This window comes from Polypterus senegalus, chromosome 6 (genome assembly GCF_016835505.1).
Source record: "Polypterus senegalus isolate Bchr_013 chromosome 6, ASM1683550v1, whole genome shotgun sequence".
NCBI classification, from domain to species: Eukaryota; Metazoa; Chordata; class Cladistia; order Polypteriformes; family Polypteridae; genus Polypterus; species Polypterus senegalus.
The window spans coordinates 193,412,535-193,427,427 of record NC_053159.1 but is presented as its reverse complement, the minus strand read 5'-3'; the positions used below and the strand labels follow the sequence as shown (position 1 = coordinate 193,427,427).

Here is a 14,893-nt window from a genome sequence, read left to right as displayed (position 1 = left end):
GTCAGGGACGTTAGGCAGACAGAAGCTTCAGTCCGAACCCGAAAGCAAGTTCTTGGCTCAGTGCTCATGGTGGACCAACTCCAACTCAAAAGGTTTGAAGGTATTGGGGTTTCCAGAGGAGACACAAATGTTCCAGAAAAAATGGGTGGGCAGAGGGGATGCCAAGCAGACTGAATGGGTAAGGGTCTGTCTGCCCACCTACTCCTCCTGAACTAGAAGTGAACAAATGCAGGCATCCAGGTGACCTCCACGAGACAACACATGGGTATTGGGAGGCACAGATGAGCCCCTGCTAACACGGCTTTCCACAAGTGCCCCCCAGTCGCTTACCTGTCATGAAGAAGTCCCTGATCGTCAGCTGTGTTGGGACCAGAGGGCTGGGAAGCAGTTTCTGATTAACGCTCTGGAAAACAAGAGCAGCCAGTCAGATATGAGAAGTCATCTTGACGTACCTTCCTCGACCTGCAACATCACAAGCCTGGCGGGCATGAGTGACCAGGGAGAACGCTGCCCACGAGGAGAATCTGCCAACCCACGAGGCCTGCAGGGGTCTCACCTGGGACAGCTCTAAGGCCTGTTTGAAGTAGTTGCAGTTTTCAACATCATTGTAGCGGACCAGGTTTGGAGACACCTCTGCCAACCGATTCCGGACGTCTTCCAGGGTGTCATAAGGAAGGAGGACGCCTGCCACCTGGAAGAACCCACAGGGAAGCCGGTAAGAGTGGGGTGGCCAAGTGAGCATCACCACAGCAGGCAAGGGGACGCCAAAGATAATCCGCCCCAACCCACCTCAGAGATGGCCCTGATGATCTTCCAGTCATCTCGGGCAATGCCGGGGGGTGTGACTGCCAACCTCGTCTGCTGAGCTCGCCCCTCAGTGTTGACGTACGTTCCGTTCTTTTCTGTGTAGGCCGCACCAGGAAGCACAACATCTGCCATCGGGGCTCCAGCATCCCCGTGATGACCTGCAGCAACAAGAGGCCACATGGGTGAGTGAGGAGCTCTCTTGCCAACTTTCTGACTGCCATGTCGGCAGGCTCCCCTCATGCCATCTGGGCCTTCAGGACATACTCGTGTGCCCAATACCCCCCAGAGCATTTACTTTAAAAGAATACGCCACCCCAAAAATCACAATCCGAGTGACAGCCATGAAGAGCTTTTAATACGGTGGGCTTGAATGGGGACCCACAGTGACCGACGGCCACACACACACACATTTGGAGACCACCAGGGGTGAACTTCACTTACAGTTGGGTGGGCACAATAAGGTGGGCTCACCGAGTGTCACACTTCTAAGCCAATCCGCTGCTTTGGAGTTGCAAACAGAGAATGGTGGTCTTGTTGATGTGGTCCGACAGCCAGCCAGCTTCTGACTACGATGAACCGGCTAAAAAGACCCCAATTTAACATACAAATGTGCGTCACCAGTGCGGAGAGCGCACTGCACGTGTTAAAGACAAACGTAACCCGACGCAGGGAAAACCTCTCTGTACTGCAGACCACCGTCAACGGGGAAAGGTGAATGATACGGGGGGCCGTGGCTACTGTCTGCTCGCTCTTCAGCTACGACGCTTGTGAGCAGCTGTGCTCATGACAATATGAAATGTACGACGCGCTCTCACAGTCCACGACGTGTCGCACCCCAGCGAAAAGGAGGAGAAAAGGATGAAGAGCCACAGGACTTCAGCCCTCAAAACACCCAAACCAACAAACTGGCCTAACGACACCAGCAGAAGGACAGACGAGGCTGCACAGCATCCACTTTCTGAACAAGGACGTGAACGTGCAAACACGCCAAGACAAAATGGCCGCCGCGCTTTAACAGGTCGCATACCCGTAGACCAGAGTGCTTACCCAAACTCGATTGGCTGTCGTTACGCCATGAAGTGATGACAAAGTTAAAAATGACAGAAAGATATCGTAGCAGATCGGGGGGTCAAACGTGTGGTCTACGTGTGTCTGTCGCCAGTCACGTGCTCACGTCAATCCATACACGTGTGTGCATCTCGGCTCAAACGTTATTAAATACTTCTAGAAAAGTCAAGCACACACAGACCACCAAGCTTGTGAATACTCCCCACCATTCATTGGTCAGAAGTCCTGCTTTCTCTTTGGTGTTACAGTCAAGCTGCCAGGCGGCCCCAATTTTGTAAGGGACTAGATCGCGAAATGAAGACATTTCCTTAAAAAGTGCAGCGGCCAAGCTGAATTCGTGGAACGGGCAGCGGTCGTTAACACCAAAAGGCCAAAACACAAGCAGCCAATGGACAAAAGAAATCCGGCGCCAACAGTAAATCTGCTCCAAGCAAGACTTTGGTTTTCTTTGTGGACGTGAATCCCAGGACTAGGATACCGAGAGGACCTCGCCGCCAGCAGCCACTTACCGATGACGTCACACAATGCGATGGCAAACCAACAGGCTGACGTGGCATCAAACAGCATTCACCTTAGCAACCGTAAGCATGGCAGAGCGGCGACATCACCGCGACGACGATAATAAAGAAACTGTTGATGAACAACAATGCACCTCCGCAGCAAGGCTAAAGAACAGGAGTTCATGACACATCGTCTCTTCAGGACCATTCAATGGAGGTCTGACCTCAGATCTGCACCAACTCGAGGCGGACGGTCTACCCGTCTCACTGTACCGCATAATTACACACGCCTCTCGGATATCATGTGACATGCCAGGGTAGCCAATGAATGGGCGGGAGGCTCAATCTCGCCAACACGGACGAGGGGATCTTCTGGAAGGGACTTCTTTAACTACACGTACACGGGTGGGACGTGGTGATCACGTGACCGAGGACCAGACATGGGGGCTGCATGACACGCGCTATTTGAGAGTTCCTTTTCGGACGTTTCCGTACTCCCTGCCGTTATTCGAGCTGGGCCCCCTACTTTCAGCAATGTCATCTCCACCGTCCGTGAAGACGCGACATTCAAAGTTTACCTTTGCTAGCCCTACAAACGGCACGTGGCGAGTCAAAGACAAATCGGGTGAAGCCTTAAGTCATCTCCCCGTCAGGCCCACAGGCCATCCAAGCAGTACCGACTGTTGCTCTCATTCACAACAGTGCCACCATACCCTGGTATATGACAAAGCAGTCCTTGGGCAGGTCCTGTCGGGTGACACAGCCGCCGTCCGCTCCAAGGAGGAAGAGGACTTTAGGAGGATTCTTTCGGATTGCCTCAATGCCAGCCTTGTATCCCAGGTCAAGCGCTGCCACCTGACTTGCAACCCTAGAACAAGAACAACAAGACAAATCTAGTGCCACAAACTAGTGAGCCGAGACAGGGCAGGTGGGACCGTCCAGAGAGGCCACAAAGCCTCACCCTACCCTGCATTCAGATTACAACACAGATCATGCCACCTGTGTAAAGGTGCATTTTAAATGGGCACTTACGGAGGTGGTGCCATCCCAGTGAGCTGTAGGATTCCTATGCATCTGTGGTTGGCACACACACACCAAATTCAGTTGGAGCTTCTGCTCACCTGTGAAGCACATTTAGAACTTTCCAGCTGTCCTCCACCCCACTGCTGGCTTTGGCATTCTGTGCAATGGTGGATACTGCGGCAAGAATCGCGGTGGCATCATCTCTCTGGAAGGACGCGCTCCCCACCACAACCATGGGCTTCTTAGCCTGCTTCAAGACCTGGGAGGAAGAGTCTGCCATTACTAAGTGAACAAAGGGTACCTCGTGACAGAGCAGGCCTCCATTCATATTCCACTCTCACGCCAAGTCATTTCTATCGGATGCCCAGGTCTTCCCAGGTCTGGCTCCTCACATAAGCCCATCTCATTCCTTGCGTGTCCTGTCACAAGTCACCCCACTCCAGCCCTGTCATACCTGGCAGAACGGGTGACGTCCAGAGGCGATTTCCTGCAGCACTTGGGTGGACTCTCCAAGATGGTTGTACGTGTAGCTCAAGTCCACTGGGCTGCCAATGAGTGCCACCTGCAGTTCGTTATGCAGCCAGCTGTGATGCAACAAGATGGGATAAGACGAACATCACATTTGTCCAAACACTCACCTTTCACCTGCAAAAATGTCACTTTTCTAGAAATCGATGGGGTCGCAATCCAACCGACTGACCTCTTTCGAATCCTTGCATTGAAGAGGGGGGCCTCAAATCGTGGATTGGTGCCGACAAGCAGCAGGAGGTCAGCCTCCTCCACCCCAGCAATCCTGGTGTTCAGCAAGTAGTTGGAGCGAAGGTCGGTGCTGTTGGTACAGGAGACGCAGTCACGTCAAAGTCTCAGCCGTGCAGCCCACCCACCGGTCGCCCAGTTCGACATTACCCAGCTCCTGCCATGGGGAACACCTCCTCTGTGCAGAGACTGTCACTGTCCAACCTGTTGAGCAAATCCTTCAGGGCCACCAAGGCCTCGGCGTCCACCAGTCCTCCCACGATGGCCGCTACATTGTGACCCTGGACATCCTGCAGCTGAAGCCAGCAGACAAAAACAGCCATTTAAAGCCGAGGGTGAAAGGAATCCAGCAAGACTCTCCGTCCGTATCGCTTCAATGCACGTACCACTTGGGCCACTTGCAACAGAGCATTCTCCCAGGAGGTTGGCACCAGTTGCCCCGAGGCGTTCTTCACCAAGGGCTGCGTCAGGCGCTGGCGTTTCAACCCGTCGTAGGCAAACCTGCGGCAACGAGAGCACAATCCTGAACAGAATTACAACTTAGTGCGGCGGCCCAACATGCCCCTCTGCCACGTGCACAAACCCCTCACCTGGTTTTATCGGAAATCCACTCCTCGTTGACATCCTCATTCAGCCGGGGCAAGATCCTCATCACTTCTCCCCCTCGAGTGCTTACCACGATGTTACTGCCAACTGCGTCTAGCACATCGATGGACTCGGTCTTTCTGCACCGACAGGAGGACACGACGGTCAAGTCACCAGGCAAGTGCTGTGCATGCACACCATCAGTGGAGACCCCAAACCACGTACTGTACCTCGTTTCCCAAGGCCGAGCTGTGAAGGCGTAGGGCTTGGAAGTGAGTGCTCCCACCGGGCAAATGTCAATGACGTTTCCAGAGAGCTCGGACATAAACATCTTCTCCACGTAGGTGCCCACTTGCATTTCATTGCCGCGGCCGGTTGTGCCAAGGTCATCCACTCCAGCCACCTCACTGGCAAATCTGCAAAAAGGAAGTGAAAGTCGAACCGAGTGTTCCAGTCATGGGGTCTGTGCCCGCAGCCGCGGTTCGAGGTGCGGGTGGCCTCACCGGATGCAACGTGTGCACTGAATGCAGCGCGTCATGATGGTTTTGATGAGAGGCCCGATGTTTTTGTCTTCCACCGCTCTCTTGCTGTCCGTCAGTCGACTCCGGTCACTTCCAAACATCATAGACTGGTCCTGTTGGTAACAAGAGCAGCAGATACGATTACCCGATATGCCAACTTTATTAACTAATGGATCTGCTCAGAGGAGGCCACATGAAGCCTTGGCTGGGCTTGTTCTTCAAGCTTTGAGACCACCACTTCCTGTCATTAAAGGAGACGCCCTGCTTTAGCCGGACTGTTGGGGCAGAGTGGGTCGGTCATCCTACAACCAGACCTTGGCAGGAGACTGGCAGAGCTCAAATCACTCCTTAACCCCAAGTCATGGCAGCACTAAGACATGCAGACAGCGACACAGTGAATGCTCTGCACTACTGGACTACTGGCTTTCTTCGGAGGTTTCCACGTCTAAAGAAGTCGATGACTTCCAGCAGTAACGGGTACTGCCAAGGAGATGCTGATGGACTTGGAAAAATGTTTGAGGGAGAAGAGCTGCGTAGATTAAAATGGCTGCAATCGAACAAATCACCAGGATCGGGTAACATCTACAGTATGACGGAGAGCTGGAGGAGGCGAGTGAGGACTGAAGAAAAAGAATCTCGACATTTTAGCCTCATTTCTAACCTGCCTTTCTTAAGTGACATCCCAGAGAAGGTCATCATCACACAGCTAGGCGACCACCTCAATAAACCTGCTGTTCTTGACAAGTTTCAGAACAAATCACAGAACAGAAACTGCACTCGTTAAAGTAGGCCGCCTATCTGTTCTCATCCTCGGAGATCCGAGTGCTCCAAAGCCTGCGTCACGAGAGCGGTGTAATAATACTATGATCAAAAGAAGTACAGTGGTACCTTGACATACGATACGAGTGCCCCAACATACGGGTTTTTTGAGATATGAGCCGTCATGAGGTCCATTTTTTGCCTTACGAGCCATCAAAGAGCTCGTCGCCGCACATTCCGAGGAACTGACGACGGAGGAGTTGACGGAACTACAGACGTGGCAACATACGGAGGTTCTGCAGAGGAGGTTCTCTCTTCAAGTGAGATAAAGGAAGTGTTGGCAATGTGGGTTTCAAACTTTAAAGAAAAGAACCCTGAAAAAGTTCCAACTGATCGTGCGGCGGCGCTATTTAATGACACTCGCCTAACTCATTTCAGAAACATTCTAAAGGGGAGGACGACACAAAGCTCCCTGGACAGGCTTCTATTGAAACGCCTTGAGTGACGAATGAAAGTGACGAAAGTGTGGCAAAAAAGAAAAAAACTAGTGAAGAAGAAAATGAAGTTAAAGAAAAGTGAAGTGAAAGGAAAAACATTTTAATACGCTAATCGCCTTCGCCAACATCCGTTTATTTCTTTAGATTCTCTTTTGTCGATTAGGTTTTATTTGGTTTGTATACAATATTTGTTCATTATAAATACATTTTTCTTATGTTGAAAATATTTTACAAAAAATCGGGGTGGTTTTTTGGGGGCTGGCACGACTGCCTGGTCAGCTGGCATGGGGGAATACAGGTGGCCCAAGAGGAAACCTCATTAACAGGCTGGCATAGCCTAGAAAGGAATAGGCAGGTAACATTTACGACGCTCCCCCCTCCTCCTCTCTCTCTCTCTCTCCCCAGAGTCAAAGCATGGGCTGGAATGGGGGCGGAACCTACTGTACCTGAGCTAAGCCACGTCAGCGTCCCATTGGTCCGGGAGGTACATCAAGGAATCGGGATAAACATGTCACACTCGTGCGAGTAGGAGTCAACTAAAGGGCCTGAATAATGGCCAGGGGGCGGCAGGGGGTGGCAACCGTCTTTCTCGATTCCTTGCAGACCGTTGTCAGGAAAATCTCGCAGGGTTCCGGCGCCTTTGATGACGTCACTTCTGGTCCCGGTGGGGAGCAGGGTGGGTGTTCATCTGATGATGTCACTTTTGGTCCCAGAGTGGTGGGGTGGGTGTTTAGGGGTGTGGTGTTGGACTGACTAAGTCACTTCTGGTCCAGGATAGGGGTGGAGCGTTTCTGATGAGGTCATTTGTGGTCCTGGGGTCTGATGACGTCACTTCCTACACTGGCCTTTAAAGTGGCCATCTTGTCTCTGTACCAGCAGTTCAGTTGTGGACGCCAATCTGAACAGATCTGTATATCAATTCCCAAATCCGTTTTGCAGCCAGGGCATATTATACGGGTGGCTGCCCCAGACCTTCTCATTGTAGTTTTTGTGACAACATAAAGACAGGAGAGCAAAGAAACTCCTACTTGGACTCCACAGTCAGACTGGTCTGTTTATGCCACTGCACCCAAGGGCAATGCCAGACCAAGCTGAACCAGAGGCCAATCAACATACCAAGAGAGAAAGGCAGCGGGTAGCTTCAGCAGGACGAAGTGAGTATTGCCAAGGTGGCGTTATTATTTTGCCATCACTCATATTTATACTCTGCTGGCTTGTATTTTAAGTAACGGCGCAGCGGTTTTCTCTCCTGGCTGCTGTGGTACAAATTGAGCTACAACACAAGTTAACCCCGGCAGCGAGTGAAGAGTTTGGGGCCTGGAACATCCTGTTGTGGCCTACGTGACGACGACGACGTGACACCTCAGGACCCTACCACGACAACACAGAGTGGAAGGGTAGAACCTGGAGAATCAGAAGGGCACCATACAGGCTTGGGTAGATTTATGGCAGGTGAAACTTAATGTGTTTAAGTAGGACGCACAAATGTCAGATTTGAGTACACAATGGAAGATTTAAAAAGGAAAAAGTACGCCTTCTGACAAGAGCCTGGTGGTCAAAGAGGACTCGACTCCATCAACATCTAGGCGGCGTACAGAAGGCGATCGAGAAAGCCGATAGGATGCTGGGCTACAGATCACGATGTGGTCAAGGGGGGCGACACTGAAGTTATATAGCGCACTAGTGACGCCTCAAGTGGTGGTCTCTCCGACAAGTCTGACCGAAGGAGGACGAGAGGCGTGAGTGGACACTGGAGGAGGTGAAGTCAATGGAGATCAAGAGGCGACACGAACCGAAGATCTCAGTGGTTTGCATCCAAATAAATTCCTCAGCAAGGACACTGGGACACATTTGGAAACGGGGACACCCGGAGTGCTTCCGGGGAGACAGCTGGCACTTCCGCCACACTGGGGCGTGTCGGTGGGAGATTGCCGGGAACAGACCTGGAGCACATCCGGGTGCTTATTTCAAGGGGCCGCCTCCCTTCAGAGTTGGGTGGAAGAGTGGACAAGGTCTCTGGAGGAGAGAAGGAGGTGGTCTGAAGGTGAGAGAGAGAAGGCATTGTGTTGGCCTGGACTGAGGGGTATTGGGGGCACTTTTGTAAACATGGAGCACTGTAATAAACGTGTGTGGGGTAATGCCAACGTGTCTGTCTGTGTCCGGGTCATGTACCACGCGTGACAAAGCTTCTCTTCACACACGGACTAAGTGACCAAGTGCTTTAGTGGAACTAACTGGATGTCATTTTGGAGAGTCTACCTGAAGCGGACCGGCCAGCCTGTTCTTCACTTGGACTTCTGACTGCTCCATGCTGGCTGCCCCCCTTTCAGCCTTTACCTTTAGTCTTCTCCTGGCACGCTAACCCCTGCAAGTGGTCACTGGAGGTGAAAAGCATGCTGGGCCCGAGAATCTCACATGAACACACGCACTTCCCGTTGCATACCTGCAGGTCACACTCCCCTCCCTGGTCACAGATTGGACAGTCCAGCGGGTGGTTGGCTAGCAGGAACTCCATCACTCCCTCCCTGAAACGTGAGCACAAACAGCAGACGATTAAGAAGCAGTAGGCCACGGCCAGAAAAGGGCCTGGATGGCAAGGATGATGATGATGGGCAAGCAAGCAAGCAAGCAGGCAGGCAGGCAGGCATGGCCACAGTACTGTCGTGGCACTTTGCAGGGCTAAAAGGCTGGTATGTTGTACAAAGCCCTGTGGCACTGAAATGTGGCTACGTTGACTACCAGCCATTAGTCGATCAGGTGAACTGCATCGGTCACAAGCAAGTAAAGGACAAAAATAAATCCATTTTGGTGACACAGAGCTGTGGAAAAGAAAAAGCATGCAGTCCAGGAGATCCCAAGGCACAGGAATGGTGCCAGGCCAGCAGGACTCGCTCTTTAGCCCCCTCATTGCTTACCTGGCCTTCCTAGTTTTCTCAGAATTTGTCAGGATGTTCCAGCCCTTCATCACCGGCATGGCACAAGCAGCTACTGGCTGTAAAAGAAAAAGGAGACAAGGGCAGTGGGCACCAAGTGATCGGAGACGGGGCACCTCATCACCATGTCACTGCACATCAGCCACCTCACCTTGGCCGCCTTCTCCACTTCCACCAGACACATCCGACAGTTGCCAGCAACCGAGAGTCTCTCGTGGTAGCAGAAGCGAGGGATCTGCACTCCTAATTTCTCACAGGCCTGAAAGAGAGCGACGGCACAGTGAGCCGAGGGCGCAGGTCCCCTCCCACCACACACGCTAAAGCCGTCGATGCCCGGGTACCTGCAGCACTGTGGTTCCCGGCTCCACCATGACAGGCTGTCCGTCCACAAACACCTCAATCAAGTTGCTGGCTGCTGTTGCTGTGGTGCGAGCTGCCGAGAAGGAGAAGAAGAAGAAGAAGAGCAGATGAAGAGTGTGCACCAGGGTGATGCTGTGACACGCACCTGATCAAGAAGCAGCAGCCGAGGACACCACCACAGCCATGGGCACCGGTATCCGCATACGTAGTCCTGAACAGGGCCCACGGGACATTAAAATATCTCGACTGTCCGGGTCTTGAACGTCACGTAAGAAAGAGGCGGCCGTGTCCCCCAATGTAGTGACAAACGCGGGGAATTTCGGTGTAAGAACGACAGGACCATCACGGACTACCTTATCCATCTTAAGATGGGCAGGTGCCACACTTACTCACTGACGGTTTCTCTCCAGGAACAGAAAACCAAATTTATAAAACATTCTGAGCTGGCCGTCCCCGCCTGGGGCTCCCCTGATGATGGCGGAGACTCAAGTGACATTTCACAGGCAGCACAAAACCATTCCCACCCTGTGTGGGTTACTCTTTTGTCCCAAGTTGTCAATTTAAGATTAGAACCACAGAGGCGAGATCAGGCCTTAGAGCCCAGCAAAGCTCGCCAGTCCAGTCCAGTCCAGGTATTTAAGTTCCTTCCTCTCGGACGGCCGTCGTCCTTTTGTTTTCGAGTCCCCTCACCTAAAGGCCACGTCACATCCCACGACTTTCCCAGCGATCTCGTTTCTATGACCTCAGTGAGTTGAAGGCAGTCACAGAGCACTCCTGCCACCTTCCGAACGTGTAAAGTTTAGTAAAAGCCGCCCGCGTGCCACCGTTTGCTTTGCCATTGTCATTCTTCCTCATTTGGCTTTGACAGATTGGCTGGCCATTTCTCGGATGTACACTTTAACTTCAAACGTCGGTGGAGAATTCCACTTTGCTACTGAGCTGACAAGTCCTCCGCGCCTGCTTCGTTTGTTCAGTGGCGCCATCGTCACCGCATTTTTTAACATTCTGTGCTCGGGCCTGGACAGTCAGATATCCCAGCTGGCCACCGTCACACTGGTGACAGCACAACAAGTTGGCTCGCAAACTCCTGGCTCTCCATTTAAGTAAAGCCAAACGCAGCGCTGCTGCCACACTGTTAAAAACGCAACAGGATGGAACAGCCGGCTGCCGAAAGGGTCTGTGTGGGCACGCATGAAAATGAGAGACGCCCGCCATCGCGGAGGCAGGATGACTGAAGGGGGACAGCAGCTGGCAGGCACGCAGCGAAGGAAACAAAAGCACAAAGTGAACCTTCGAGCTCGCAGGAATCAATGGAATCAGCTGGCGAGACCCAAAACGTCAAGGAACACCGCGGCAAATTCCTAGCAACTCCGGCTGCCTGGCAAGAAAGTTCAACCTGAGAAAGAGAGAAAGGCTCAGGTGACAAAAAGTAAAAGGGCAGGACATGCCAGGGCTAAATGGGACAACACAAATAAAAGAGGGGTGAAAGGGGGCATCGGGGAGGCAGCGGGTCACCTAAGCGGCCCTGACTAACTTATTAACTCGCTCATTAAATGACAAGAATTTCCAAGGAAAAATTTTAACAAACAGCCGAGTCTCATTGGCCCACAAAGATGAATACAATCAGAAATAAAAAGAGAGGACAACTGGGAAATGTCCCATTTAGAGTGGCAAGCGCAGGGTGAGCCAAACTCCAGTACCACATGGGTGGGGGTCCTTTGACAGGCGATCCCCTGTCGTTGGTTGCCGGTGCCCACCGTGCTTTCACTGTTCTTCAAAGACGATGAATCCATCATCGCTACGCAACGCACCTCCCGAACGCACTTCAGCATTTGGTGACGTCCTGAAGGAGGTCGATGGGGTCCTGAGCACCCAGCTGACCGAGGAGCTGCGGGACTGGAGGAGGGGAAGGCAGATCGCGTGTATTGGGGGGGCACTTCGCACGGGGCTGGACCAGCTGCAGAACTGGTACGGCACCAGCCTAGTGCTTCTCAGGCCTGAGGGTCCAGAATGACTGCCCAGAGGTGGGCACCTTGTGGGAATCTGTGGCTTTATCGATGCATTTGAATGGTCTTGGTAACCCACCACAGCCTCATCGCTAGGTCAGACGATCTAGACCTGTAGCTCTGGGTCCAGAACGGCTTCAAGCGATATCTAGAACCTGCCGCCATTTGACCGATTCTCTGGCTTTAGAATACCCGCCCCGTGTCTGCACTTGGGTGACCCCCAGAACCCGCAGCCCCCCCTGGTCAGATCAGCGGCCTTTGTGTGAATCTGAATGTGCTCTAGAGTTGTTCTAGAACCACAGCAGCCTCCCCAGACCAGTTGTCTTACACCTCCGTGCTGAAGTGGCTCCAGTGGTGTGTTCTTGCCCGACCGTCTCCTGGGCACGCTCTAGAACAGTGGCCGATCTCCAATTCTAAATTTACAGAGACGAGTGTACAACGGTGAAGAGAAAATCAGCAGGCCGTCCTCAGACTGTGCCAACGCCTGAAAACATCCCAACTGTAAGGACATCCATTCTGCAGTCTCCTACACCAGTGGTGGGCTACCTTGGTCCTGGGGGGCCGCAGTGACCAATCTCAGACCTTGATTACCAAGAAGAACAAGATGAAGAACAAGACAAAGAACAACTCCAGTTCACAGACGCGCCGCTACTGCCCTACCGATTTCCCTTTTCTGTACAGTCATGTCAGAAGTATTTGGACACGGATGCCATTTTCTTAATGTTGGCTCTGCGTGCCACCACAGTCTCATCATGGCAGAGGATCCCCAAATCCAGGTGTGAAAAACGTGTTGCATCTTTCATAAGAAGACTCCTGGCTGTATGAGCTCAAAAGGGGGCTTCTACTAAATACTGAGGGTCTGAATACTTAGGACCAGGTGAGAGTTCAGTTTTTCTTTTTTTAATAAAATGTGCAACAATTTCAAAAATTCTTTTTTTGTCTGTCAATATGGGGTGCTGTGTGTACATTAATGAGGGAAAAAATGAATTGAAATGATTTTAGGAAATGGCTGCAATATAACAAAGAGTGAACAATTGAGGGGGGTCTGAATACTTTCCGCACCCACTGTATAACATGCCAACAACAATAGGATTTTTTTTTCCCCCCCATAGGAACAGATTCATCATTTTCCCTTTATTTCTTATGGGAAAAATTCATTTGGTATACATCCTGTTTGGTAGAAGTCCAAAGATCTGAGAACTGAGGATTAAGAACGAATACCGAGGTACCACCGTATTTGGGTGAAGGTCCTCTGCAGTGAATGACTGCCTGAAGTCCGAGCCCACGACCTTCTCCTTGTGCTGCATATTCTAATGTTCCGAGTTTTCATTACCTGTAGGCCATAATCAGCAAAATGAAAAGAAATCAACACTTGAAACGCATCACTCTGTGTGTCATGAATCTCCAGAATATACGAGTTTCACTTTTTGAATGGAATTACTGAAATAAATGAACGTTTTTCGATGACATTCTAATAGACTGAGACAGGCACACGCCGATTCGTCGTCTTCCACGTCAGATGGAGAGCTGCAGTAGGATGTGAATGAAGTGAAGCCTGCTACGCTCTCAACGCTTCAGGTGAGGCAGGCGGCTCTTGGCAGATTAGAGAGGAGAGGGGGCAGCGTGTGTCACGTTGATTAGCACTCGCTGGGCAGGATTTCACTGTGAACGTTGGCAGCATGGATCATAGAAACGAAGGGCGTTTTCAGTCGTCCATTGCTCAAGAAAAAACTGAATGGCTTGTAGAGCGGCAGCCACAGTTGCTATCACAGCTCGTATGTCAGCCGGACCCTTCCAAGTAAAGCAAACAGACTTCAAGGAATACAGAAGACCCCCGTCAAGTCGCGGTTCAGAGTTCACAGCCTGTCATTCGTGGATTTTTCCTTAGAAGCCGACTAATAAATATCCTCCGCAGTTGATGGCGAAGTCCATGGCAATACAGCACTGTAGAGAGAACAGGAAGCAACCGTAAAGGAAAAGGTGGCTTGGGATGGTGAAAGTAGCCAATCCGAGAGTGTTATTCATGTCTCCTGGCTGCTGATTGGCTGCTGCTCTGTGACACATCGGAGCATTCCCGTATCATAACAGTCTCGAGTGTTTCGCCGAGCGTGCTCATGTTTTATGTTTTGCCCAAAGGTGGCGCCCAAACACCCTGCACCTTCTAAGACTTCTGGCAATGAACCGAAGCTCCAGAAGAAGTCGCAGAGACTCCAGGAGAAGGTTGAACTGCTGGATTTGCTCCGGGAACTAAACGCTTCTGCCGCAGTAGCCACCTGAGGAGCCATGAATCCTCTGCAGTCATCATCTTCATTACATACCTTCATCGTACTGTACAGCTAATTCCTCATCATCATCTTCATCTTCAATCAATATCATTCATTATTGGCGAGTTCCCGTATATTTTACTGTGTTTTTATTACGTATTTACCCGACTTATACCAAAGGAAACGCTCTTGCGTGAATTCCAGTACAGAGTGGGGTGACATCGGTATTTGACATTCTAGCACCGCGGAGACTCAGCACTACAGTACTCGACAGTGGACGGCTTTACCTTTACATTCGCTTTTTAGGGTAATGTATTATGCGGAGTTTGGGGGGCATATTTAGGGTTTAGACTATAAACAACAACATTTATTTCTATAGCTCAGGGGTCCTCAATCCCAGTCCTGGAGGGCCACAGTGGCTGCAGGTTTTTGTTCTGACCTGGTTGCTTAATTAGAAAGCAATTCTTGCCAATAAAGCACTAACAAGCGATGAAGTTAAATTAACTCTGCCATGTCAGCTCATTCTCATATCCGAGATTTTCTTTCCCTTTCTATCATGCAATTGATTTGAAGGCTAAAATGGACGAGTAATTCTCAGTCCTTCACTTTTTTCTCTTCATTTTTCTTCCAAGTATTTAATTAAACCCAATAGTGCAGATAAATTAGCCATTAAGAAGGCTCACAGAGTGTCAGGTTATATAGCGCCTTGATGCGTGGAGTACAAGTCCAAGGAGGTTCTGCTCAGCCTTTATAATGCACTGGTGAGGCCTCATCTGGAGTACTGGGTGCAGTTTTGGTCTCCAGGCTACAAAAA

The 14,893-nt window shown here is 51.1% G+C and overlaps 1 protein-coding gene across 3 annotated transcripts in view; it reads right to left on the bottom strand.

The window, feature by feature from the left end:
- ndufs1 (NADH:ubiquinone oxidoreductase core subunit S1) overlaps window positions 1-14,893 on the bottom strand; it is a 30,254-nt gene that overhangs the window by 2,926 nt on the left and 12,435 nt on the right. For all 3 annotated transcript variants that reach the window (XM_039757868.1, XM_039757869.1, XM_039757870.1), the window contains exons 3-18: window positions 9,791-9,882; window positions 9,601-9,708; window positions 9,432-9,508; window positions 8,960-9,041; window positions 5,243-5,373; window positions 4,970-5,155; window positions 4,745-4,879; window positions 4,541-4,655; window positions 4,305-4,450; window positions 4,099-4,227; window positions 3,853-3,982; window positions 3,497-3,657; window positions 3,089-3,243; window positions 790-965; window positions 557-691; window positions 331-403 (exon numbers count right to left, since the gene is read on the bottom strand). In XM_039757868.1, coding sequence (XP_039613802.1) covers window positions 331-403; window positions 557-691; window positions 790-965; window positions 3,089-3,243; window positions 3,497-3,657; window positions 3,853-3,982; window positions 4,099-4,227; window positions 4,305-4,450; window positions 4,541-4,655; window positions 4,745-4,879; window positions 4,970-5,155; window positions 5,243-5,373; window positions 8,960-9,041; window positions 9,432-9,508; window positions 9,601-9,708; window positions 9,791-9,882 — 2,031 coding nt within the window. The remainder of the gene's footprint in view (window positions 1-330; window positions 404-556; window positions 692-789; window positions 966-3,088; window positions 3,244-3,496; window positions 3,658-3,852; window positions 3,983-4,098; window positions 4,228-4,304; window positions 4,451-4,540; window positions 4,656-4,744; window positions 4,880-4,969; window positions 5,156-5,242; window positions 5,374-8,959; window positions 9,042-9,431; window positions 9,509-9,600; window positions 9,709-9,790; window positions 9,883-14,893) is intronic.